This window comes from Acartia tonsa, chromosome 5 (assembly GCF_053477335.1).
Source record: "Acartia tonsa isolate MP-2025a chromosome 5, ASM5347733v1, whole genome shotgun sequence".
NCBI lineage: Eukaryota > Metazoa > Arthropoda > Copepoda > Calanoida > Acartiidae > Acartia > Acartia tonsa.
Window position 1 is genome coordinate 29,475,524 of NC_137264.1, and position 15,067 is coordinate 29,490,590.

Consider the following 15,067-nt stretch of genomic DNA (forward strand, 5'->3'; position numbering starts at 1 on the left):
GTAAAATGAAAATATAGAATGGGAATTACCTAAATGTTATTTTCTTTTTTTCTATAATTATTTTTAGAGACTTCAACGCAAAGACAAAAATGTATCGTTTTGGAGAATATTTTTATAATAGAAAATATTTCTGTGGTATCCTTAAAGAATACATGTTTGTGGCACCAGAGGCGTGCACAGAGTTTTTGTAAGGAGTTGAAAACTATTGAGGGGGTGAAAATTAAGGAAGGCAGTTCTACCTAATATATTGTTTTAGAGAGAGGGGGGGGGGGAGTGTTGCCACCTCTTTTAAGCATTCTTATTTGTGGCACACTGTAAAAACTAAATAATGTTATTGCACCCTATAAAAAGTAAAAGTTATTGTGGCACCCTGTAAAAGTAAACTCAGTTGGACATGTAACGACCAATTTATGGACAAATACGCTGTCATAATCCCCCATAACCCCCCCTCACAACCTACTTGTATCATCCTTTTTCCCCCAGGGGGGTTCTAACTCTCTCCTTCCCCCCTTCCCCATTCTTCACACCTAATACATACATATATTTATGGGTTAGGGAATAAGTTTACTTTAATGTGTTTAAATTGCTGCCTTCGATTACTCTCCTCAAAAAATTAAAAGAAAGTTTAGGCAATTAAAATTATAGATATTTTTTTTTTAAAGAGAAAATTACAATATGAAGAAAGGAAAAATTGAGAGTAATATAAATTAATCTTTTTAAATTATTACAATTAGGCAATGATTCCAAAAATGAAAATTGAAATGAATTATTATTGAGAAAATGAGGAAAAAATAAGATAGATGAGGAAATGAACTAGAGAAAATAAATGGAGGAAAGGATATAAGATGGAAAAAGGAAGGTTTGACCTATTATTGCCATGCAATATTGCACGTTATTCAATTTGCCATTTCTTAACAATAAGCATTAAAATTAATACTATAAAAAATAAATATTCTCTTAACAATATTAGTCTTAATTCGATATAATAACAGCATATAGGTTTAACAAGTTTGTTTCATATTTTTTTGTTTTTATTTGCTGGGGCAATGTGTGGACACTTTGACCAAGAAATGACCATGTGTGTAAATGATACATTGCGCGCAGGGGGGGATACATAGTGATGGTGCAACTACATAAGTTTTAATAACATTATAAATTATTGGAGGGATACATAGGAATGGTGCAACTACACAAGTTTTATTAACATTATGAATTTTTGGGGATACTTAGGGATGGTGCAACTACACAAGTTGTAACAACACTATATATTATTGGGGGATATATTAGAATTTAGCAACTACACAAGTTTTAATAGCATTATGTGTTATTGTATGTTATGTAAAAATTTTCAAAATTGAAAAAAAATATTTCTAAGAGGATTACATTATATATTATTGGGGGGATACGTAGGGATGGTGCAACTTCACAAGTTTTATTAATATTATATATTATTTTGGGGATACATGGGAATAGTGCAATTACACAAGTTTTAATAACATTATATATTATTTGTGGGATACATAGGGATGGTGCAACTTCACAAGTTTTATTAATATTATATATTATTTTGGGGATACATAGGGATGGTGCAACTACACAAGTTTTAATAGCATCATATATTATTTGTGGGATACATAGGGATGGTGCAACTACACAGTTTAATAGTTATTTCTCGTATCGTATTATAAACAGCTTTCCGCAGATATAGAAACTAGTTTTAATCTTATGATTGTACATTTCTATATTCGTAGAAAACTGGATATAATACGATGCTAGACATAGTTTTTTCGTATTCATGAGAACCGGTTCCTATCCACTGGATTCAAATGAATACGAGAAATAACATTATATATTATTTTGGGGATACATGGGAATAGTGCAATTACACAAGTTTTAATAACATTATATATCATAGAGGGGAATTCATATAAATGCTTTAAGTAATTACGAAAAAAAAACTTACTTTTTTATTTTTACCATAATCTAATTATAAATAGCTTATTTTAAAATCTGGATTGTTTTTGTATACAAAAAGATGGATGGGTGATATATTTATTAGAAATGGTTTTAAAGTTGAGGCAATTTGTATTAAATTTGTGGCAGGGCGTGACTTTTAATCTTTTTTTAAGGGAGATTCCTACGGATTTTTTAATAATCTTATAATAACAGTAAGATTTCAATAAATTGTAATTTGTTAAGGTAATGTGATTGAATGTAAAAAAAATCACTCTAAAGGCAATTTTAAGATGATTATATTACAAAGAAACAAAAATATAACTAAAAGCACATCTTCTCTTTCTCTCTTCATCTCTTTCTCTTGCTCTCTCTTTCTTTTCTTTCTCATTTTTAGTTCTTAAAAACATAAAGATGAGCTTAAAACAAAGAGTAATGGCTAAAGAGTATAAACATTAGTATATAAGATTTATTCTTATTAAGGCTTTCGCGGCTAAATCATTATCAACTAAATTTACTTATTTTAAAGGTTGTATAGAACGCTTATGCAACTATTTAAGCTAAATTAAACTTCTACTTTATCTGGCTCTTACTTACATATTCTTTAGACACTATTACTTCTTTAGAAACCCGCGACCGTGGCTCAAAACGTATCGCATCCGCTCGTCGTCGGGGAGGTTATAGGTTCGAATATCAGCCCGACACAGCATCATAACTAAAAATGTTAAAAATGGTTTTTACTACTGCTATGTCGAGTGAGCGAAATAAATAGTAAGAGTAGACGGAATGTCTTGGCCCAAAACAGGCGCAACTCATAACCATGCACAGTTTCTCAGACAAAGGTCGTGCAATCAAAGTTGCTTAACCTAATACCTCGGGTGTTTTGACGGAAATGTAGAGGTTTTAGTTATACGGGGTTGCTGGATCTGACTTCTTTAGAATCTTCTTTTTTCATGCAAGTTATCAAAGTAATAAAAAGCAACAAAAATTACTCTATGGCTAAAAAGACTGTACACAAAGGGAAAGAAGGTTTTGAAAATATATGTTCTAAGATTTATACTCATTTGTAGTTCATATAAATCACACATGCTTATTATTTCATTGGCATTTCTAAGACGTGGGTATAAACCAACTAAAAATTTATTGCATCTAAAAATTTTAAAAAGATTCTTATTTTTCAATTTGCCCATAAAAATTTCCTTTTAATAGCAAAATTCTAAATTTAAGGAAAAGTTTAGCTAAATTTTTCTCTATACAAAGTAGATTTAATTTGCTAATATATATTTTCTTTTAAAGTCAAACACCATGGTTAATATATTTAACTCTGAGGGTATTCCTAAATTATTGAGAAAAAGAGAAAATAAATAGTAAAATTTTTTATAGTTTAATAATGCTCTAGACCTAATAGAGACCCCCCCCCCCCCCCAATGAAAAGATTGTCTATTCGCTTAAAACACATACTACTAATATACCTGCTTTTCATTATATTTTCTTCTGAGTAGTTTATTATTGCTATTTTACTTCCAAAATTTTCATTTTATTATATAAACACCAACTTCAGTTGTTAAGAGGTGGCGATAGTCGAGTATCTATGGGTAGGATAAAGGATGAGTTGTGGAGTAGCCTGGCTTCAAATACATGAGGAGGGGGGATGTGTTAGCCTGGGGCAAAATTAAATCACTAATTAGTTCCTAATTCAGGTGCTATCCATCATATATATATTAGGAGAGTATAGTAATCACAAATTAAGGAAAACGTACATATGTTAAAGACAATTATTAAATGTATTAAAATTTTAAAATAGTTTTAAGGCAGTCTGTAAGATTTAGTTTTCATTAAGACCTAATTAACTAGTGGACTGCTTCAATTTTTTTCCCGTGAAGTTTATAATTAAAATTTAGGGAAGTTTGATGGATAATAGACAATAGGATACGCCACCTCCACTCCCACATACCCCCACCAAATTATTGTGATAGCACCAAGAAAAAAAAAAAGAAAAAATTTCTAAAACAATTCGCCACTATTGGCTAGAGGTAAAGTCACTAATGTTAGTTATAAAACTGAAAAGTAGTTATATGTTTCATTTAACTATCAATGTATCTCTGATAATTTTGTTGAATCACACATTCAGTTACTTTTCTTTCTTTTCTATAGTTTTCTAGTTTTAAAAAGAAAAAGGAAAAAAATAAGAGGAGTCATTTTTCATATCGGTTCGGTGGTTAGCGAGATCCTTCGGTACAAACAGACAGACATCATGTTACCTTTAATAAAGGATAGAAGCAAAAAGTACTCTAAATACCATATAATACTAAAATTGCCAAAAAAATTTTGAGAATAATAAAAATTTTTGAAAGCCCAAAACTAAAGATGTTTAAGGTCTAATTCAAATTTCCATAAATCACAAAAAAACTTTTTCTTGTTGAAATAGAAGAAAAAATTATCTGTTTTATATACAGATAATAATGATATTTAAAGTTCTTTATTCTTTTTTATCAATTCTTTTCAATGACAGGGATTATTAATCAAAAGAATAATTTTCTTACAAAGGCAGACAACGTTTTAAATATGCTGGATTGTGTGGAATAATATCCTTTTTTAATGCAGCTAGAACATGATTGACGGACAGACTTACGTTATATAAAAGGTAGCTGTACTACAGGTGTTGGAGTATAACATAGATATTTTATTCTATGTCTGTTCTTTTTTTTAAATATCTACTTTTTAATATTCTTATCTCTTTTTCTCTACTTATCCTCACGGAGGAAGAGGACATTAGACTGTAGATTATATTGTTTCCTTAAATCTTATAATTGCGTTATTCTTATTAGTTGGCTGAAAAAAAAACTTAGGTTCTTTTTGTTAAATATTGATTGAGTGGTAAAAAAACAAGCAGTGTCCATCAATAATTTCATCCACATAAAAAGCAATTTTGTTTATCATAATCTATCCTTTCTGATCCCTGAATTATCCCCTTTTCTCTCCTCTGCATATTTTTATCTCTCCCGCGGAATCTCTATCACTCATCCACTCTTTCTCTGGCTGTCTATCTATATTTTGAAATCCCCAAAAGCAGAAATGGTTAGATCATTGTGAGAAGTACAAATGTCAGCCATTATGGGAATAAAATGACTTATGGCCTTACAATGTAGCAAAAATTTAGTTTTTTTTGTAAAAAAAATATATATTTACTCTTACAGTAAAGGGTAATAATGCTTGTGTTCTATATGATTTTGTATACGGCTGAAATAAAATATGGTATTGAATTTTTACGTTCTTCTATATGTACCTGGTAAATAATTGGGAGAAGTAATATAAGGGTTGATTGATTAGATTTCAATTATTTTTCCCAGGGTTAAAATTAGAAAAAAATATGTATGGGTGGAAGTCACTCTATATGCTTATAGTTTGGTTTACAATTAAGTTTCTTGGGATAGAGTTGGGGAATCTAAGTGCGCAGTTCTTGGAGCGTGATTTCCAGAGTTGTGATTTGAATTATTATGACATATTTTGTGGGGGTGGAGGATTTGTTCAACATACAACAAGAAAATAAAGATTAAAAAAAGGCATTTTAGGCCATCATAATCACGGAGTGGGATATTATTAATAAAAAAAAGATGAATTCTTTGTTTAATATTTAAAATAGTTTTCCTGATATTATAATGCTCTGAACTCAATCATATTTTCTATTTTAGTTTATATTTCGGTATAACATCGAAACCGATTATTAACCGTTGTATTAGATCCTGTTCTCAGCCATACTAAAATAATGTATAGAATCGTATAGTTTCCATATATATTTAGATAAAAATAATGGAGAATAGTCCCTTTCGTAACATCGCCCCATAAGGGGCAATGCGTCGTATTTTTTAAATGGCTTTTTATAGGTTACTTTAGGTTAGGTTAGGTTATATTGGGTTAGGTGATTGCCCCACAGGGTTAGAGCCCCCGCAGGGGCTAGAAATAGGAGAAAAGCTACTGTTAAAAATACGAAGAATCGCCCCATAAGGTGCGATGTTACGAAAGGGACTATACCCAAATAATGAAGTTAAAACCAGTTTTATTGCCCAGGGCCTTTGGCCCTTCTGGGCTAACAACACTGATGTAAATCCTATAATTTTTCTTTTTAATATCCATGGAAAGCTGTCTATAATACCATGTGATAAATAACTATTTTCAATAATTCTTTGGAATACTTGTCCATGATCTTACTGAAAATAGAATTGCACGACGACTAGATAGATGCATATTAGACAATAGTTTTGTTACTTACTAAGATAGGTATACCTATATATTTATATACAGGTACACCCATTTTTTAAATAGGCATCTGGTATATGTATTACAAAGTAGAATAGTTTCTGTATGATGTATATCTGGTTTTAAACTTTTTTTTGTAAAATAATATTTGAAGGGTACTTGACTCATCTAGGAACAAAGCCAACTTAGGCTAGGGTCAACTACTTTATTGTGATAAATTATTGAGATGTGTTCTCTAACAAAAATAATTTATTAATATTTTCCACTAAAATACCTTTTTTCAACAATAAGCAATATTTATTTAATGAAAGAAAAGTATTCTTTTTAATTTTTCAGACATTTGCCATATTTTTATTTTTATAGGCAGTTGTTGAGTAATTTTCTACCCACTTATTTTTACTAATTTGTTTTTGTGTCTTATTCAATTTTTTTAAAATTTAGAATTTACTTGTGTTTTTTATCTAAATAAGACCAGGAATAAAAAAGACACATGTATATTAAAAATTATAAATATCTATCTCTATATTTTTTATTTCGTTTACTAAGTCTATCAATCTATTACTCCATTTTTATATTTTTATGTACCTTATTTTTTTTTTCCTTTTTTCTCTGAAATAAATAAACAAAACGGTCATCTAATATTGTTTACTTAATGTATAGTATAATGTTCAGTAATGCCAGAGATTCTAGGGATAGATTTTCAGCAGTTATTTTAATCAATTTGTATCAAATATTGTCATTACATTTCTTTAGTTTAATCTTTCAATATAACGTATCCCGAATTGATCATTCCGCTTAATTTTAAAGAAATAATTAGTAGACTTGTTTTTCTTTGTATATTATTCTACTCTACAGTTAGCAGAAAGACATTTCCATAAAAAAAATGAAAAACGAAAAATTGTTTTTCTTAGGAGCTTTTTAGAAACTTTGGCCTTAAAAATCTCCGTTCATACGTTCTTAAAATTCATACAATATTTTTTTTTCTCTGGTGCAAAATATTTTACAGAACAAGAACCTAAGCTACTTTTGGTGATTCATTAAGAAATAAGGGCTGCATAAACCTTGAACGATATCATTTTATGGATCATGTTGCCAAACTGTCTGTAGCTGCAGGAACCTAAAGGCTGGGGGCTAATGTGGGCTTTGCGAATATCTTATTGATCTATCCCTATATCCCTGGCAACTACGTCAAGGTCAATTGCTGTCATATTAAAACAGAATTAAAGTGTAAATTATACTTTTTAAATAAAATTTAAAATTGAATGAAAAGGACGTTTCTTAGTTCCTATATTATGTAAAAATGATTCTTAGGTCTTTTTTATTGACGGATTTTAATATTTACTTACATATATAGCTCAAATCCAAAATAGATCTTGTTAATTTTAGTGATTTAGTTACATTACCTGTACATTTCTTAATTTAGGCTAACAAAATTGAAAAAATAGCTATAATAGCCGTTTTTAATAAGATTTTATCTTGTTAATCTATTATTTTAAATGTCATTAAATCAAATTGTTTTCTTTTTCAGAGCACAGCTTAATGAACGAGCATGGGACTCTGATATTAGAAACACCGGTGAGTTGTTATTTATTACTTAATGTTCAGACATACGGACAGACATTAGATATATAGTAGGTGCGCTACTAATAAAATTAAGTGCATTTAATATTATGTTTCACTAGATCAAATCCAAATCTATTAGCAATAAAACCACTTCTAACTAAATAAAAGAAACCTATAAAATTAAAACCAAACCTTTATTTACAATCCATATTATCGATATCTAATATTTTACAGGTTGATTTCGAATCATTTTTAATTGGATAAAAAAAGAAGGATGGGAGGGTGTATAAAGTTTATACAACTAATTACAATTTTGATTTAAATACCAATAAACTCTTGTATAATGGCACTATAAATAGTTGGGACTTTCCTTGAATGCTTTACTGGACCACAGACAACACCCCCCCCCCCCACACTACCTACCTCTCCTAAAAATAAACATTTTTGAGGTAAAGCAGGGGATTAGATATTGAATATAAAAGTATTAGGTGAATCATGGCCCCTACAGGGCTACCCTTTACCTTACTTAGCCTGACCAAAACAAAGTTAATCCACGAAATACTTGTCCTTTTGCACATCACTCTTTTCATTTTCATGATTTGTTGGTTAAGATGGTTTAATACGATCCACTGGTTGCTTGCAAGGATATTTCCAAATAGTTGGGAGTTGTTAACTTGCCTCTGTAATTTGTTACTACAGATTTATTGGGACTTTTTACCATAATTTGGATGCCTATATATTCTAGATGTACATGGACGCATATTTGGAATTAAAAGTTAAGTACAAAGCATTTCTATGTTTATGATATGTCCGTCCGTCAATATGAGTGCTAATGTGCAACGGATGACTATGTTGTAATTATACCATGCAAATTGTGGATATCAAGCTGTGTACGATAATTCCTTGGGCAATAAGGTACTGAATATAATAAGTTTATTTACATTATTTCTAGACTACTACATTGTTATGCGATTAAAACTTTTATGTTTGTATACATTTATTCCCTACAATACATTTATTGTAAAATATAAAAAGAAGGCTTAAAATATCCATAGAAGTATTTGATTTGGATAAAAAGTAGTAAAATATGTGTAAAAACGTTTAGAAAGGTTTAGATAGAGACGTAGAAGTATTTTATCTATCAATGTTATTAGCAAAAAAAGTAGCCAAAAATAGAATCAAATCAAAGATATTTATTTTGACAAAAACACACACTTAAAGAGACATTACTTTTTGCTTTTTCTAGCCCTATTTTGCTTAAATGTACTGAAAAATATTTAACCATAAATAAATGTAATTGATTATCAAAGAAAATAGGACTTTTAAACTTGTGTATTGTGAAATAAAAATTTAACAGGGAACCAAAGGGATAAGACAGCACGGACAATAAATTTATATTCATGTATATTATCAATGCTAATAAACAATATTATCCCTTCTGTGGGTTCTACAATTCTTAGGTTTAATAAATATCCACTAAAATGTGGAATGATTGTTCATTGAAAAATACTGACATTCAAGACTTTCGGACGAACGTCCTAATATAAGAGATTTGTTGCCCATTGGGAGTTAGTTTTATTTGTTTCATTGTTCGATTTATTTAGTAAGAAACTATTTTCAATACCAAAAAAAAACATTTGATATGAACTATCCCTTTATAAGTCTCTAAAACCAAGGGAGGGGATTAATTCATGACACAGCTTAATTCACGTTCTTTACATCATAATACATTACCAATTCTAAAGTAAAGATTCTACTCTTAAGAATTATTATCCCTCTATCCCTGGTGAGACCTAAGATAAATGTTTGTTGGTAGTAAAAGATTTATCCCCCCAGATTGAATATTCAGTCAACTTTATCAATGAAAGCCCCTTTATGGGGTGTTCATACGTTTCCACATTTTTCAAATTTAAACATCTAGGGAAAATTGGACAACAATAACATGCTATAACTCTTCTTGATGAAAGTATGATTGAGTAAAATTCATAAAGCAATTTTGATTTAGAATCTGTTGCTAATATGATTATCTTGAATATTTTCATAACTTCTTAAATCAATCAAAAAACAAGAAAGTAACTGTAACGGTCAGATTATAATAATATTAAATATTTTTAGTGACAAACAAATTTGTGCTGTATACCAAAATAACTCCCCCTCCCCCCCTTCCACTAACTATATAATAAAACGATTTTTGAATGGATATCTTAAAATATGTAGATTTTTGTATTTTTATCAGTAGAAAAACATGGATTTACACCACTAAAAGGGCTGAGGAGATGTGATCAAAAAATCTCGGCAGTTTTTAGAAGCGCAACTATTCAATAGATATTGTATGCCCGTACGTCCATCACTACATACGTCAAAGTGTTTTATATTAAATAGCTGTCGCTCTTCTTTACTCAAATCTTTTTCTTCTCAACTCTCCTAGGTAACATGAAAACACTGACATAACAACTATCATTAGCTAAACCATCCTCCACCTTCCTATTTATATTATATACAATTATTATTCTCAGATATATTTTTGCTATGCTATTAATCGACATAAATATCCTTGTTTTTTAATGCAGCCGCTTAGCCTTTTTTACATGACATTTATTACTGACTTAGATAAGCATTAGAAAATTTTGTTTAAAAAATATTTTGTGTATACGACATGTCTGCAATCAAAATTAGGCATTGAATTTAATTTTATATTCAAAAATTCAATTCAAACCTTGATTATATCAAAAAGATTTTTACTATTATGCGGCTTGGAATCCGATTTATTCATTTGAACCATGGAGAAAAAATATGTATGGCTCAAATTTACAAAGATTAGGATTTATCGACATTTTGTAGGCTTTGGTCCCTCAGGTCCAATAAAACTGAAATAAATTTTTATTTCTGTTCTTGGGATTAACTGCTTTTATACGATTTTTATATTATTAGAAATTATTTAGTTTACTTTCTGCCTATTTCAAACATGTTTTATCCCAAAAAGCTAATGATTTGCAATATTTCAGAATTTACATGTTTCCATTTTTGAAATAAAATTTTGAATAACCTTTAAGACTCTGAATCAATACATTTAGAATCTAACTGTGTTAGGAAAATACAGGGATTAGGCATTTGCTTTATAATAAACTATAACAATTATAAGCAGCACAGCAAGTACAAGCTTATATTTTTCCATTTATTATGGTATTTTTAAGAAAACATATTAATAAATTACAAACCATCACAGTTACGCTAAATAGCTTATTTTATATACAAATTCGTCTATTAACAAAAAAGTCTTTTGTCGTTTAGGTTTCTCTCTTTAGGTCTTTTGTCATATTAGGTATCTTATTTGAAGGTCTAAGTATCGGCACCAATTTTAAAGACTACTTGTGCAGTCGTGCGGAATACTCTATTCTTATAAAAAGTGTTATTGTTCAAAAAATGGAAAATTTATCTATATTAAGGTCCCCTTTCCCTGATTTTTGTATAGCTCCCTTATAGGCACTTTTCACCCCATCCATAAAGCTTTATAGCTTTCAAATAAGAATACTAATTAGCCATTTTTATCAGGGTTAAGGGGGTAGGACAACGCATGACAAATAGATTTTCCCCCATAAGAATTAATTGTAAATTTCTGTCTTTTGTACCTTTTGCTTTTGGAAAAAGGGGTATAAATTAATTCAAACACCATTGTCCTTTCTCTCCCTGCTATTTTCATCTTTGTTTCTTACTCTCAAAATAAATTTATTCACTCAATTTTTATGGCCACTTTACAGATATATTATTTGTAGCGTAGCTCCTCTATAATTAGCAACTATTACATCCAACCATCTGAGTTTTGGTATAAATATCTGATTTTTTTGTATAGCTTCCATATACCAAGGGATTTTAGTTTGTACATTTTTTTCGTCATCAAACTTTTTAATGGCGAAAACTATTTGAATTCAATACTATTTTTATGCCTTAAAATATGTAAAGAGGCATTTAGTTTTTGAGGATGTTTAAGATTTTTATTTTTATATTGCTACTTTTATTTACTGGGTGATATGCAATTTTATTAAACTCTAAAAATGATTCTTAATATTCTTCACATGGTTATTTTGGTTCTTGTTCACTTAAACATTGTGTTTATTAACTTACATGGTAAGAAAAACAAATAAAGATTAAAATCTAAAATACAAATTATAAAATATAAAAACTGTAATTTAAAACAGCTTCCTTAGTTCACTTCTTTAGTTTGTCTTCTAAATCAGCTCATACCATGAACCAAATTAATTTGGGGGGAAATCATGAAACCTATACTTAATTCAGCTGTCGTTAGGGGCCAACACATCGTAGAATTGACGACCTCAACGTCTGCCCCCAATTATTATTTTAGATTTATTTTACTTGTTGGTTATACCTTATTTCTGCTTCTAAATAGACTGTTAGTATTGTGGAAATTGGTTTTCTATGTATGATGTTATAAAGTATAGCCCGACTGAAATATCTTATAATTCTTTTATAACTTACTTTGTCCGAAATGAAATATTTTTACTTTTATGTGTAACGCTATCAAAGCATCCGAATTACATATTATAACAACAGCGCAAACTGTCCATTTGCCTTTGCTTCGTTCCCAAAATTGAACTTACTCTTAATCATTTGATTGTTCATCTTTTTTTGCGATTATGAAACACTATGCGCATATGATGCGGAAGTGAATGCACCCTCCAATACTTTTTTTGGTGTTGTTCCCATACAAATTAAGACCATTAATTGCATATCTACAAATTTGGATATACAATTTCTGAACAGAATGCCCAAAGATACTGACAAACATTATAAGAAAAGGTATGTGTGTTAAACTATTGTGTTGTTGTTAATATATCAACATAAACCCATAAACAGTAATAATATGATTACAAAAATAAGCAAACTATATAGAACCATCTAAGGCTCTTGTATTCGCAGGTATGGGGGGGAGCACTAAAAAGCTCAAAAACATTTCAAGCCTAAAGTCTAATTACAGAAAAGTCTATATAAATCCTTGGACCTACATGAAGCTTCCCTAAAATTGTGAACTCAGCTGGTTCAGTAATCTTAATGATCAGACAAATAAAAAACTTCCTTCTTTGTATAGTAGAAGTTTTAAATTATGTTTGTCTGTATTTTTCTTTTTTTGGTTATAAAACTCACTGGACTAATTGGGCTTCCTCCAACTTTTTCAAAGTACATCCTGCGCATAATTATTTGGAGCGAAGATACTCTAATGTTCGAAAATTTTGTTTTGCGTAATTTGTTTGGGGAAATGATAACACCTCTTACAAATACAACGATTTTTGTCGACAATTTCGACTGCCATTTTCTCATTAAAGTCTACATTATATCCTTACCTCTATAAATAAAGAAGAAAGGTTTTTCTGTCTAAAAAGTTATAAGAAATTACTGGTCTGATAAGGCTGTGCTTTTCTTAGGGTGGTTTAATGCTATTCTATGACACCTTCTTCTTATCCCATTAGAGTCTAGTGGTGCAGCGGCTAGTATAATATAAAAAGTAAGGTTTTTTTAGTATGAAGCAAGAGATCTCGAAAATTGCTGGTCTGAATTGGTTGTACTCTTTAGGGAAGCTTTATAAAAGTCCTATTATTTATCTGACTTCTCCTGATATCCAATAAAGCTAGGGGAGAAGCAACAAGATACGCATTATATCTTGAAACTCTATCATTCATGATGCGATGGCTAAAAATATTATATAATAAAATAAAAATTTTAAATACTTTGCTGCTATGAAAACTTTATTCTTTGTTTTAACGTCTTATAACTGGCTACAAACATGCCTGACATCCCAAAGACAACCAGTACAAATTATGGTTTAAGGAAAATATTTAGAGTCTAAAATTACTTTTTGTTTCCTAATTTTAACTATATATCGAAATGTTTTTGATTAGATTATTATGTTATAACAGGAACAATGATGTTCATAAGAAGCTCATGAAAAAATATACAGTTAACGAGCAACTATTTATGAGTATGAGAATAAACCCCCTCAAAATTAGACACCTTTTTTAAATTGCAGTTGAATGTATTCAATTTTCGTTTGCATACAAACGTTCTGACTGAAATATTCAAGTTATATAACAGCTGCGCTACTAAAAGACACATATGTATTCCTTTAAAAATGTTAATATGTTTAATGATCTGTTTGCCTTGTTTTAGGTAATTAACAACATACTAAAAGCTAACTGTATCTTTAGAATACTTCATACCGTATCCTCATAGAAAGAGATAGGATGTTTGGTTGTTTATCTAACAGTCCATCTGTCTGTCATCTTGTATGTCTGTCAATTTTATGTCAGTATGTCTATTCATTTATTTGTCTATCTTCCTATTTGTCTATATGTATGTATATCCATCTTCCTGTTAGCCATTTATGTGTCCTATCGATCTAGCTGTTTGTTACCAAAGAATTTTCCAAATTTATTTATCTTCTGTCTATCAATACTTCTGGATGTCCAATTGTCTGAAATCCATATCTCCATCTGATTGTCTATCCATTTGCATAACCTTCTGTCTTTTTATCCATATGAAACCATCTGTCTGTCTTTCAAGCTTTCTGTCTCTATCTGTCTTTTAAATATCTATCAGTATTTTCGTCACATAAGAATTGTAAATTTGCAATGAAAGCTAATAAAAGCTAGAAATTACAGTTAAGCGCATCTTTTCATAATCGCTAGATACAAAAATTATTGCTTCGCAACTTATGGACATAATTGTCCTCGAGTATTTTCAATTTGCGCTATTCTTCAGGTTTTTTTTAAAGAATTTCTGCGTGTTTTGTCTTGATTGAAAATGTGTAATATATATTTTCAAACCCTTTCAACTTATTGGAATACCATAGATTTAGTATTTGGTTTGATTGAATAATTTTAATTGAAAAATTAGTTAAAAATGAGTCTTCATACACAAAAGCGTTCAAGCTTTTTCATTTGGAGGGGGGGGGGGCGGGGGGGGGAATTCAAAATTTAAAATGCTGGAGTCGCCTTGGCATCTTAAAATTCATTTTTTTGGGGGGGTTATCTTTATGTCATATAGGCATGGACGTCCAAGCTTTCTATTTTTTTTTGGGGGGGGGGGGTGTAAAAATTCAAACTTCAAAATTTTGGGCAGGAAAATCCCCCCTTCCCCCCCCCCTCCATTGGACGTCCTTGTTCATACAGTCAACAATACCCTGCAATTCTATCAATTATAATTTTTGACGGAGTTTTTATCGGTTGTTGCTTAATAGGTTTAACACTTCCACAGTGCAGTGTACCAATCAATCAAAATTTAA

General features: G+C 30.0%; 1 protein-coding gene across 3 annotated transcripts in view; it reads left to right on the plus strand.

Moving 5' to 3' along the window:
* LOC145319241 (uncharacterized) overlaps positions 1-15,067 on the plus strand; it is a 109,380-nt gene that overhangs the window by 51,395 nt on the left and 42,918 nt on the right. For all 3 annotated transcript variants that reach the window (XM_080161245.1, XM_080161247.1, XM_080161246.1), the window contains exon 3: positions 7,739-7,785. In XM_080161245.1, coding sequence (XP_080017371.1) covers positions 7,739-7,785 — 47 coding nt within the window. The remainder of the gene's footprint in view (positions 1-7,738; positions 7,786-15,067) is intronic.